Genomic DNA, 13,497 nt, shown 5'->3' on the forward strand with positions numbered 1-13,497 from the left:
AGCAGTTTCTTAAAAAGTTAAATGTATACCTACCATATGACCCAGCAATTCTACTCTTAGGTGTTTATCCAAGAGAAATGTCCACAGAAAGATGTGCACAAATATCCATAACTGTTATTTGTAATTACCCCAAAATAGAAACAAGCCGCACATCCATCAAAAGACAAATGGATAACTGTGGTATATCCACACAATGGAATAATAGCAGTAAAAATGAATGAACTTTTGATGCATGCCTTAACATGGATAAATCTCAAAATAATTATGTACAGTGAAAAGAGCTAGATGTACGATTCTAGTTATATGAAACATTCTGAAAAGGTAGACTTACAGACATAGAAAGTTAAGTGATTGCTTCAAGCTGGGGATGGGAACAGAATGACTGCAAAGACTTGAGGGATTTGGGGATTATTTGAAATGTCCTAAAACTACATTCGGTTCATGATGTATGATATTAACAATTTCTGGTTGGTGCAGTGGCTCATGCCTGTAATCCCAACACTTTGGGAGGCCGAGGCAGGCAGATCACCTGAGGTCAGGAGTTCAAGACCAGCCTGGCCAACATGGTGAAACCCTGTCTCTGCTAAAAATACAAAATTAGCCAGGCCTGGTGGTGCATGCCTGTAATCCCAGCTACTTGGGAGGCGGAGGCAGGAGAATCACTTGAACTTGAGAGGCCAGAGGTTGCAGTGGGCCGAGATCGTGCCATTGCACTCCAGCCTGGGTAACAAGAGCAAAACTCTGGCTCAAAAAACAAACAAACTAAACAAAAAAAACCAAGAAACAAAAATTAACAATTTCTAAAACAAAATAACAAAACCGACATTGAATCGGGGTTGGGGGCAGAGTAGTTTCTTCTTGGGGGCTGGATGGCGCTAAATAGAACTTACAGGGCAGAGTTTCTACCCTGGCAAGTTAAGGTGCTGTGACTGAGGTTAGGAAGAGACCATCAGAGGCCACCCACATGCTGTGGCTCTCTGCTAATAAGAGTCAGAGCCCCCTGGGAGGGAGTTGAGCATTTGCGTGGTAAATTGTACTGAAATTTCCTGATGCCACTGAAAGTTGTGCTCAGCAAACTTCATGGAAGTTTATGTACTTAGTCTGTAAGTTCTGCTGGTGTTTTTTGTTTTGTTTTTTTTTTTTTAAGTGATGATCCAGGGCCCTATTGATTTTATCTGTCAGATATTGAGAGCTCACCTGGTTTACATCACATTAGAATACAGATTTGTTGAGTGAATTGGATAAAAATCCAAAATATCACCTTGGTTAGAAGAGTTCTAAGGGGAAAACAATACAAATCGTTCCAAATGACAGGCTTTAAATGTTTTCTCCTCTAGGCAATCCTGGAGAACAACCTCCCTTCTGAAATGGCTAGCAAGATCAACCTTGTGGACCTAGCAGGCAGGTAATTAGGATTTTAAAGCTAAGGGGAATTACTCTTTTTCTTGCCTGTTTTACAGGGAATAAGCTGTTCCAATCTTTTTCACATTTCAGTCATCCTGAGAATATTACAAAAGAAATAAGCTCTTTGAATGCTAGGTTAAGAAGTTATTTTCTAGCGGCCGAAAAGTTCCTCTACATCAGGGATTCTCAATCTTGGTTGTACATTAAATCACCTGAGGACCTTTTCTTTTTTGAGACAGTCTTACTCTGTTGCCCAGGCTCCAGGCTGGAGTGCAGTGGTATGATCATGGCTCATTGTAACCCTGAACTACTGGGCTCAAGTGACCCTCCTGCCTCAGCCTCTGGAGTAGCTGGGACTACAGGCACATGACACCACATCTGGCTTTCTTTCTTTCTTTCTTTCTTTTTTTTTTTTTTTTAGTGGAGACAACATCTCATTATGTTGCCCTGGCTGGCCTCGCACTCCTGGCCTTGGGTGATTCATCTGCCTCAGTCTCCCAAAGTGCTGGGATTACAAGTGTGAGCCACTGCACCTGGCCACCTGAGGACCTTTTAAAACTCCCCATACCTACATCTCAGATCAATCAGATTATTAGGAGGTTGGTGGGAGTGCAAGCATCAGGATATTGTTAAAGCTGCCCAGGTGATTCTAATGTATAGGAAAGATTAAAAAACCACTGCTCTCAGTGAAGGTAACTGAATTAGTACAACTTTTCTCTTTGATTTAATATTGATTTTATTTTTTCTTTAATATTGATTTTTATGCAGTTCTTTACTTAAAAAAAAAAGTTTTACTTTGTGGTGCACATCTATAGTCCCAGCTATTCAGGAGGCTGAGGTGGGAGGATCACTTGAGCCCAGGAGTTTGAAGCCATCCTGGGCAACATAACAACATAGCTCAACCCCATCTCTAAAGAAAAAAAGTTTTAAAAATCTTGAAAGGTTGAGAAGATACTGCCTTGTAGGTATTAGAAGGGAGCATGAATTATAGTTACATATGTATTTAGAAAGAGGTAGTCTTGAGGGGGATAATGTGATCACAAGAAAGGGTAAGATGAAATAAGGCAAATTTTCTTATTTTAAAACATAATATGGTACAGTATTCCCTTAAGAACTAAGTGCTGTTTGAAAGAAACTATTATCAGCCAATTGGAAGTGTGAATTTTTAATATTTCCCATTTACTTAAAAAAGAAATTCAAAACTGTGTCAGCTAACGGCACAAATACCATAAAACTATAAATATAGGAATTTAAAACAATAGAGAAGTGAATATACCAAAAAGCCGTGCTAATATCATTACTGTAAATGAGCATTACATTTAGCATAAAGTGTTCTGACAGTCAAAATAAAAACAGAAACATAATGAGTTATTTGATTTTTATTGCCTGAGAAGCAGAAAAAGTCCAGTTCATTACAAAATGGTAACATTTTCTTCTGGAACTGAATTCTAAAAGGAATTTATTACATGAGTCTTTTACAGCATGATATACAGAATAACGGATAGTATTTTTCAACAGCATTGTAAAGATAGTGTCTTATTTGCTTTTGTTTTTGTTTTTCATTGACTGTGTTTTAGTGAAAGAGCAGATCCCAGTTACTGTAAGGACCGCATTGCTGAAGGAGCCAATATCAACAAGTCCCTTGTGACTCTAGGAATTGTCATCTCCACCTTAGGTATTTTGCTGATAGATAATGGGAGTGGGAGGGAGACTTCAGAAAATAACTCATGTTTTCATTTTGTCACAATAGGGTAGACACAGGGTTCCTTTTGATAAGGTTACCTTCTGGTTTGGGGCATGAAAAGTTGATATTTGTCCTTGGTTTTAGAGTAGAATGCTGTCCTACGACCATCATTTCTCAAAGAGGGGAGTCTAAAAAATTATGTGACTCAAACATTCCATATCATGAGTCTAAAGTCTTTAGGAATACCTAAAATACCCTATTGTATGCAGAAGGAATTAGGAAATATGATACTTAAGTCTGTGTTCTCCAACCATTGTTTTGTTTTAATATATTTGCTTCATAATTCCTTCTTTCTTCCATTTTCTTTTTTCATCTTTTAAGCCCAGAACTCCCAAGTTTTCAGCAGCTGCCAGAGCCTCAACAGCTCAGTCAGCAATGGTGGTGACAGTGTGATCCTTAGCTCTCCTTCTGGGACCAGCAGTGGAGGGGCACCCTCCCGAAGGCAGTCTTATATCCCATACCGAGACTCTGTGTTGACCTGGCTGCTGAAGGACAGCCTTGGAGGCAACTCTAAAACCATCATGGTTGCCAGTGAGTGGGATGCCAGAGCTGGATCTGTGTTGGGACTGGTACTCTATCTCAGAGAAAGGGCCATGGCCCCAGTGAGTGGGATGCCAGAGCTGGATCTGTGTTGGGACTGGTACTCTATCTCAGAGAAAGGGCCATGACCACCTAGGTTTCTCATTTCATCAGGGGTCTTATACAGCATGGGCAGTAGTAACAAGGCAAGTGATTAAGGGCTGGGATGGATGGGCTGGCATGTTTTTAAACTTTCTCCTTCTACCTCAGCGGTGTCTCCTGCACACACTAGCTACAGTGAGACCATGAGCACACTGAGATATGCATCCAGTGCCAAAAACATTATCAACAAGCCACGAGTAAATGAGGTGAGACCTTTTCAGAAGTCCTGGTCTGGTATAGTTTACACAAAGCTTTTCTTATTTTTTTTTTCTCTCATGATTTCTTTCTCTTTGTACTCACCTCAACTTTCCAGACTTGTCCTCCAGATGATGAGGGAGTAGAATTCTTTCTTGTACTGTCATCTCCTTCTTTCCTATCTCTACTGCCTTCATTCAGTAACCTTTTATGAATGACTTATTTCAGATACTTCTCTAAGACCATTCCTCTTAAGATTTCTTAGTTTACCATTACTACTCTAAGAAAGGTCATTTATTTTTTATTTTATTATTTTATTTTTAGAGACAGGGTCTCACTCTGTCACCCAGGCTGGAGCGCAGTGGTGCAATAATGGCTCACTCTAAGAAAGTTCATTTAAAAAGTTTGTGTTTACTGCTTTTATTTTGAATTTATGTTGATTTATTCCTGTGTTTTTGTATTTGTTTGCCTGTTTTGAGAAGGGGTCTTGCTCTGTTGCCCAGGCTGGAGTGCAGCAGCACTATTGTGGCTCACTGCAGCTTCAACCTCCAGGGCTTAAGTGATTCTCCCACCTCAGCCTTCTAAGTAGCTGGGACCACAGGTGCCTGCCACCATGTTAGGCTGGTTTTCAAAAAAAATTTTTGTAGAAACAAGGTCCCACAATATTGCCCAGGCTGGTCTCAAACTCCTGGACTCAAATGATCCTCCCACCTCAGCCTCCCAAAATGCTGGGGTTACAGGTGTGGGCCAAAGTGCCCAGTCTTATGCCTGTGTTTTTTAATGCAAGTTGTCTGTGTTTTATTTTTCTCTATGCAAATTGCAGTGACTTCTCTGTTTAGATTAAAAGGAGAGTGTATGAATTCATTGGTTTTTGTTTATCCTTTAATGTTTTTTCTTTTTATTGTTTTTCTCCTCTGCCCACACAGAACTATTCATTGGTTTTTGAAAGGTAAATGAGAATTTTCCAAACGTTCCTTCACAATTTCAGTGAGAAGTTCCAGAGCAGGGATCATAGCTGGTGGCCAGACACACACTACACACACTACACACACTACACACACACACACACACACACACACACACACACACACACACACGCACACACCCCCATATGTAGACTGTTTTAAAAAGGCAACGTAATTAGGCAGTATAGGCTTAGTCACAATACAGGAAGGTTAGTACCTTCTTACCTATACATGCCCTGGCTTTTGTGTTACCTGCTTGACCTCTAGGGAAATGATTCTCAAACTTTAGTGTGTATCCGAATCACCTGGAGGGTTTGTTAGAATACTGCTGGGCCCCAGTCCTTCAGAGTTTCTGATTTAGTTGGTCTGGGGTGGGCCAAACTGTGCGTTTCTAACAAGTTCTTAGGTGAAGTGGATGCTGCGGGTCCTGGGACCACAACTTGAGAATGACTGCTGTAGAGACCACTCCAAAGGAGTAATCTACCTCTTCCAAGCCAATTGCAACTAGCATTTCACAGCTGAGTGGGACTTGATAACAATCAGTGGTGATGGAGTTCTCTGTGTTTCAGGATGCAAACGTAAAACTGATTAGAGAACTCAGAGAAGAGATTGAAAGACTGAAAGCCCTGCTGCTGAGCTTTGAACTGGTATGCAGACAGTCAGAACCTTTCCATACTTAAGTGAAATTCTCCTTCTGAGCCTCTTTTCTTCTCCATAGAGTCTGGGCCCTGCTGCATTCTATGTTCTCAATTGACTCTCTTACGGCAGAGACAGGAGCAAAGACAAAACAGAGATTTCTCTGATTTCTCAGTGTAGCTTCAGATGGTGTGGGCATTTTTTCACTTTATCATCTCTTGTCTTGTGCCTGGATGGTCCTTGCCCTGTGTGGGCAGGTACGGAGAATGGGGCCCTCCAGGAAAATTTCTTTGTATTTTCCATCTTTGTACCAATAAGAGCCCAAATACTTAGGCTCCTGATTTATTTCTTATTTTAATAATAAAGTTTTTCCTTTATCTGCATCTTATCCTCCTCCACAAGTGTAAGGGTGGGACCTACCTGAAGTTCAGACCAGGAAAATATCAAAGCACATCTCTATCTTTGTGCAGAGAAACTTCGGTTCATTGAGTGATGAAAAGGATGAAAACCTGAAGGAGCTGGTTCTCCAAAATGAATTGAAGGTGGGTGTGTTGGGTGGACTCAGTTGTTCTTTACATCACCTGGGAGCTCCCTCCATTATTCCGGAGCTAGGTAGGGTTGCTCCCTTGGCAGGGCAGAGAAGAGCTGTCTTATTTAAATACAATGTTTGTTTCCTTTAAGCCTTGACCGGGGGATGTGTTTGCCTAGGGGAACTGTTAATGGCTTTCTGACTTTCTGTATTGTTCTCTCAGGGATTCATAAGTCCTTTGGATAGTGAGAGTAGCCTGGGGGCAAAAGACTGTTTTCTTGTCTAAATCAGTCAACCAAGATGTATTCATTGTTTGAGGATCAAATAGGTGCTCAGCATGATGCTGCAAGAGGTACGGAGAGGTCCCTGCCCTCAAATGGTTTGCAGTCTAGTTGGAAACACATTTAGAGAATGGTGTGTTTCATGAACCATGTGATTTAGATGAAAGAGTCTAGGGAAGGAAGAAATCATTATGGTTTGGGATTTTCAGAGCAGACATCATATGTTGGTGCTGGAAGGCAGAGAACTGACCTTGAACTAGCCCTTGAAGGTTTGCTAGGGTTGTTACATAGGGAGAAGGGGTAAGGCATTGGGTGAGGGAGGGATAACATAAGCAAAGCCTTGAAACTGGGAGAAGGAAGGGGTGTGAGAGGCCATGTGGAAGCACACACCGTGAGGAAGACTAAGCTGGTTAGAATGGGTGTTCATGGTAGAGGGTAGTGCAGGTAAGGTTAGGGCACGTTTAGAAGGTTTGAACTTGGTGTAAACAGGATTAATAGCTTCTTGAATCAGGTTGGTGACATAATAAAGGAGTATCTTTGGAAAATTAATTTGATAGTTGTATGCAGGATGAATTGAAAGGTGGGAAGACTGGAAGCAGGGGACCAACCAGGAAAGAGACTGCTGTAACCCAGTGAGGGCAAGGACAAGACATTTTGGAAAAGTAGAATAAATGGTGATTCCCAGAGACATTTTTTTTTAATTAATTTTATTTTTTTTGAGAGGGAGTCTCACTCTGTCACCCAGGCTGGAGTGCAGTGTTGTGATCTCAGCTCACTGCAACCTCCGCCTTCCAGGTTCAAGTGATTCTCCTGCCTAAGCCTCCCCAGTAGCTGGGACTACAGATGTGCACCACCACACCTGCCTAATTTCTGCGTTTTTAGTAGAGACGGGGTTTCACCACATTGGCCAGGCTGGTCTTGAACTCCTGGCCTCAGGTAATCCACCCGCCTTGGCCTCCCAAAGTGCTGGGATTACAGGCATGAACCACTGTACCTGGCCCCCAGAGATATTTAAAAGGAAGAAATGGTGGGCAGTTTTTTTTGTTGACGGATTAGATTTATTTTTATTTTTTTATGTTATTTTTTTTTGAGACGGAGTCTCACCCTGTCACCCAGGCTGGAGTGCAATGGTGCGATCTCAGCTCACTACAACCTCTGCCTCCCAGGTTCAAGCAATTCTCCTGCCTCAGCCTCCTAAGTAGCTGGGATTACAGGCTCACGCCACCACGCCCGACTAATTTTTGTATCTTTAGTAGAGATGGGGTTTCACCGTGTTGGCCAGGCTGGTCTCGAACTCCTGACCTCGTGATCCACCCACCTCGGCCTCTCAAAGTGCTGGGATTACAGGCGTGAGCCACCGCACTTGGCCTATTTTTTTATTATTTTGGGACGGAGTTTCGCTCTTGTCATCCAGGCTGGAGTGCAATGGTGTGATCTCGGCTTGCTGTAACCTCTGCCTGCTGGGTTCAAGCAATTCTCCAGCCTCAGCCTCCCGAGTTGGGATTACAGGCACCCACTGCCACGCCAGGCTAATTTTTTGTATTTTCAGTAGAGAGGGGTTTCACCATGTTGGCCAGGCTGGTCTTAAACTCCTGATCTCAGGTAATCCGCTTGCCTCAGCCTCCCAAAGTGCTGGGATTACAGGCGTGAGCCACCACACCTGGCAGACAGGTTAGATTTAAATCCTACAACCAAATGTTTCAATTTCCAATATTCTGTTGCATCATCCTTATATGTTATTAAAGTATCCTGGCCATGTTAACATTTTGTCACCCTTAGTAAACCTCAAGAGTAAATCACACGTCTAGAAGTTTCTCTAAAAAATTCCTCCTTCAGTCATGTATTCTGATTTTTTGTTCAGAAAATATCATCCCTCTATACTAAGAGATGAAGTAGCTGAGCCAAAATCATTCCAAACTCATTAGCATTCTTGCATTATGCAGGCCAGCTGAGCTGGACTTGAACCTGCCCCTTGTTGGCTGTATGATCTTAGGCAGTGTAGGAGTAGGTGATGAAAGCTGGCCAGAGGGGCAGCTGTGCCAGGTTGGCTGAACTGTAAGCCAGAGTGCCCTGCCACTCACCAATGCCAGGGGTCCCTATCCAACCCAGCCCTTTACAGGTACCCTGTAGTTTCCTGGTTTCCAAACTTCAACTCAATGATTATTAAAATAATGTTTCTAGGGTACATAAAGCACTTGTACCTAAACCTGGCATAATTTTTTTTAACTATTCCCTTTATGAGAGAAGCACTTAGCTAAATCTATTTTTTTTTTTTTTCTGAGCTTCCTCAGTTCTTCCATTCCCAGGATAAGCTCAATGCTTAGGCATCAGTTTCCACTAAAAGAAGAAAAAGTACCCTACATTTATCACTGTGCATGTCCCTAAAGTGATCTTAGCTTAAGGCCTCTAAGCCTGGGTACATTTACTTTTAAAACTCTGTTCCTGGTACACAGTAAGCACTCAGTATTCTACTGTTATTATTGTTTTTATTGTCTTATTACATGATCTTCCAGACAAGTTCCATATAGTCTTAGTTCCACCTGGGGAGATTCCTCTCAGTGCTTTGTGGTTCTGTGAGCCGTGTGCAAGCTTATATTATAACTCAAAGTACTGTACTTTGGGAAAGAAGTGTGTAGGTCATAAAAGGGTTCCCAAGTATGGATCATGTAAAACTGGGGTGGGGAAAGGGAAATTATAAACATAGATGTCTAACATCCCAATTAATTTTTAAAGAATAACTTGAAAATAACATGTTTTTTTCTAATTATAAAAACAATACATGCTCATTGCAGAAAACTTTAAAAATAACATTTATTGAGGGGGCTTCTGTTTATACAAGTAACACTTGCTTATTGAAGAAAACTTGGAAAACACAGCTTGCAGTTGGAGGAGGTACAAGGGCTTCTGTGGGGCTTTGAATAGTATCTGGGAGGATCATAAGAAAGCAGTACCCTGGGGAAATAGGAATAGATTGTAATGACTTCTGACCTTTAGTCTGTTCCCCATGCTGAGTGTCTCAGATCACCTCCTATACCTCTGCAGATAGACCAGCTGACTAAAGACTGGACCCAGAAGTGGAATGATTGGCAGGCCCTCATGGAGCATTACAGTGTGGACATCAACAGGAGGAGGGCTGGGGTGGTCATCGACTCCAGCCTGCCACACTTGATGGCCTTGGAGGATGATGTGCTCAGCACAGGTGTTGTGCTCTATCATCTCAAGGTGAGGAGGCTGGTGTATCCTTTTCTTCCTAAGCCACTGGTTCCAGAGGTCAAGGAGGGAAAAGCTAGGAGCAGCAGCCATGTTACTGTGAATTGAAATCAAGACAGATGCTACAGAGCTGCCTTCAGGTTTGCTCTCAGGAAATGTCTACCTGACAAATTGTGATCTGTTTTGCCTTCGTATGTATAGAGCAGAAGACTGGAAATCAGAACAATTGTTTTTCAACTGCTGCTACTGTTGTTCTTATGTAACTTACTTTTGTTCTCTTTGCCTTAATTGACTCATTTTAAAGTGAGAATGATGCTTACCATATTCCTTTTCTGGCTTAGTGAAGCATAGGGGTATAGTCATGGAGAGTGAAACCCTAACCTCCAGATAACCATTAGTGCTCCTAAACTCTACAAATACAGACTGCTCAAAGGTGGCTTTCAGGTTGGGCGCGGTGGCTCACACCTGTAATCTCAGCACTTTGGGAGGCTGAGGCGGGCAGATCACTTGAGGTCAGGAGTTCGAGACCATCCTGGCCAACATGGTGAAACCCCACCTCTACTAAAAATACAAAAATTAGCCGGGCGTGGTGGTGGGAGCCTGTAATCCCAGCTACTCGGGAGGCTGAGGCGGGAGAATCACTTGAACCCAGGAGGTGGAGGTTGCAGTGAGCTGAGATCACGCCACTGCGCTCCAGCCTGGGTGACAAAGTAAGACTCTGTCTCAAAAATAAATAAATAAAATAAATAAAAATAATGTTTAAAAAAAAGGTGGCTTTCAGAGACTAAAGGGAATTCAGAAGATTTGAAAGTTTTCTTCTGACACTTCCCCACTTCATTCAACCCCAAATAAACAGTACACTTCCCACTTCTCCATCACTACATTTACCTGGAAAAGGAGACAGAGAAAGTAGGTAAAGGAAGCTTAAAGCATAGGGAGGGTCCAAAGAGCTAGAGTGGTGTGATGGTGGGGGAAGAGGGGATGACAGGCATCCATCTAGAAAAAGATTAAAGTTAAAGCTTCCAAACAGCACCTGGCCCACCTGGCTCTGTGTCACCTGGAGGCCAGTCCTCATTTCTGATTGAAGTGGTTTTGAGAGTTAGTGACCTATGGTAGATAGAGTCTTTTATCTTGTTCTCATCAATGTGTTCTACTGTGGGAGGACAGTTCCTTTTGACAGCAGAACATACTTCCCATGCTCAAAATCCCTGTGCTCACTGAAAATCTAGTTTTCATTCTCATAATTATCCCCAGCTGACGTTTAAAAAGAACAAAGAGTTTCTGGGGAATATGTAATGCTGCTGTTATCCCTGGAGAAATTGGACTCCTTCTTAGTGCTGCAGGGCATATGGAAGTGAGATGTTAGCAAAGCTCATCGGTGTTCTTAGGATAAGCCCTTTGGGAAGTTGTCAGAGACTGAGCTGCTCAGACAGAAAATTTAAAGTAGCTTATTTTCTGGTATACAGGGTATAAATTTTCTTAGTGAAAGTGCCTGAGGCAGAAGTGGCTGGCAACTTTTACCTTAGCAAGAAAACTAAACACCAAATGGCTGTATAGATCCTCCCATTAGTCAGAAGCACAGAGAGAGGTTGGAGGTCAGGAAGAGACCAGATTGATTAAAATGGTCACTATTTGAGTAGAACTGATCTGATATATGGATTGGATGTGGAGTGAATAGATGAAGCTAGAAATCAAGTAGTAGAGCTTAGGGTCGCAGCAGAGGGTTAAAGGACATGACTATTAGATTGAGCCGCAGACATGGAGATGAATGATGAACTCATCTGAAGATAGGATTGCTGATTTTTTTTTTTTTTTTTTTTTTTTTTTTGAGACGGAGTCTTGCTGTGTCACCCAGGCTGGAGTGCAGTGGCGCAATCTTGGCTCACTGCAACCTCAACCTCCTGGGCTGAAGTGATTCTCCTGCCTAAGCCTCCTGCATAGCTGGGATTACAGGCATGCGCCACTGTTGGGAATGATGCTTAAAATTTTAAGGAAATTGAACACTTAAAGGATTTTTAGTAAAGCAATTTTACTTTTGTGCAGAGGGGTGCTTCTCCTTGGCCAGTTGCCATGAGAACACATCTGAACAAAGGGGCATGAGAGCCTTTATTTCTGACACAAGTCCTGCTCCTGTACCCTTTCTCCTTCCCCATTGGCTGGGGTTGGGTCGTACATTCTAAACTAATCCTGGTTGGCTAAACATCTGAACCTTTTTGGATAAGGTGGGCACATAAGGGAGAGGGGGGAAGGGGTGTCTGCAATGAGCTAGAGAGCTAGTTTTTTTTTAAATAAGGAAAGGAATGTGAGCTGGTACTGATAACGCTGGTACTGTGGCATGTCTGGGCATGTAATAAAGGCAGAAAGGAAGAAAAAAGAGAAAAAGGAAAAAAAGGGGTGGGGGGTTACTATGAATTGAAGAATAAAGGATTGATCAGGCTATTTGAAGAGAAACTTCATCATATCCCACAACCACCATGCCCGGCTAATTTTTGTGTTTTTAGTAGAGACGGGGATTCACCATGTTGGCCAGGCTGGTCTTGAATTCCTAACCTCAAGTGATCCACCCATCTTGGTCTCCTAAAGTTCTGGGACTACAGGCATGAGCCCTCACGCCCCACTGGATTGCTGATTTTCATTGCTTAGTCAGTGCATAGTGAGGATTTTACTCCCTTCCTTGTGCATTTCTGGTGGACCTGGGTGATGAGATTTTAATCTACTTCTAATCCTGGCATTTCTGCATTTTATGTACTTTTCCCACCTTTTGTTTGTTTAGCTATTGACTTAGGTAATAGTACTAACAGTAATGGCCCAAGATTCTGTTTGTTGTTGTTTGTTTGTTTGTTTGTCTGTCACTAAGTTGGTTACAGACCTAGAACTAGTCCCTGGCAACTCGGAAGCTGTTTTTCCCTGGGTCACCTTGGGGAAGTGTCTTGGGTGGGAAGAGGACAGAGGGAAGGACAGGGAGAGCCCAGGTTACTGATATGCTGGACTTCATCCTCATAATTGCCTTTGTGCCACTAACTCTCCCTACATAATGAGGCAGGGTGGGCAGTGAACACATATGCCAGCCAGCTCAGTCCTCATCTGAGATGCCATCACCTTTTGTTGGTAATTTCTACCCTGCAAATCTAGAAGTTATGATGTGCCGTAGCCTTTATCTTTTTGGAAGGGCTGTCCCTGAACGCACATGAAAAGTTTCGACCTTTTTCCCTTGAACTGCCCTCTGATTCTGTTTGACAGTGTTTGTGGAGGCTAGCATCTGTTGACTTCTGTGGTCCTCAGTGCCTGAGCAGGAAAGGCTGGCTCTGGCTGTTTGTGTGTTTGCAGAGAGGAGGGACAGAGGGGGATGCAGTGCGGACAGAGCCTCATTCATTATAGCTAGGATTCTTCCTTCTCGCAAGCTATTTTGGAGGAGTGTCAGGGACCTCCCTCCTCTGGCTGCTGACAGTGAAGCCTAGTGGGGAATTCTCTGGTCTCCCTAAAAACATTACTGGGCCAGACGTGGTGGCTCATGCCTATAATCCCAGCACTTTGGGAGGCTGAGGTAGGCAGATCACCTGAGGTCAGGAGTTCGAGACAACCCTGGACAACATGGCGAAACCCTGTCTCTACTAAAAATACAAAAATTAGCTGGGCATGGTGGCACGTGCCCATATTCCCAGCTACTCGGGAGGCTGAGGCAGGAGAATCACTTGAACCTGGGAGGCAGAGGTTGCGGTGAGCCAAGATCGTGCCACTGCACTCCAGCCTGGGTAACAGAGTGAGACTCCATCTCAAAAAAAAAAAAAAAAAAAAAAAAATACTGGTTGGGTGCGGTGGCTCACGCTTATAATCCCAGCACTTTGGGAGGCC

General features: G+C 42.9%; 1 protein-coding gene across 12 annotated transcripts in view; it reads left to right on the forward strand.

Annotated features, from left to right (window-relative positions):
* The window catches only part of STARD9 (StAR related lipid transfer domain containing 9), a 144,967-nt gene that overhangs the window by 83,083 nt on the left and 48,387 nt on the right, over positions 1-13,497 (forward strand). For 11 of the 12 annotated variants that reach the window (XR_010151627.1, XR_010151628.1, XR_010151629.1 and 8 more), the window contains 7 exons: positions 1,338-1,405; positions 2,982-3,079; positions 3,470-3,679; positions 3,938-4,035; positions 5,559-5,636; positions 6,096-6,167; positions 9,478-9,657. Coding sequence is in view for 9 of the 12 variants with exons in the window: in XM_063794785.1 (XP_063650855.1) it covers positions 1,338-1,405; positions 2,982-3,079; positions 3,470-3,679; positions 3,938-4,035; positions 5,559-5,636; positions 6,096-6,167; positions 9,478-9,657 (804 nt within the window). In the remaining 3 variants the exon portion in view is untranslated. The remainder of the gene's footprint in view (positions 1-1,337; positions 1,406-2,981; positions 3,080-3,469; positions 3,680-3,937; positions 4,036-5,558; positions 5,637-6,095; positions 6,168-9,477; positions 9,658-13,497) is intronic. The other variant, XM_063794790.1, reaches the window with a different exon arrangement.

This window comes from Pan troglodytes, chromosome 16 (assembly GCF_028858775.2).
Source record: "Pan troglodytes isolate AG18354 chromosome 16, NHGRI_mPanTro3-v2.0_pri, whole genome shotgun sequence".
NCBI classification, from domain to species: Eukaryota; Metazoa; Chordata; class Mammalia; order Primates; family Hominidae; genus Pan; species Pan troglodytes.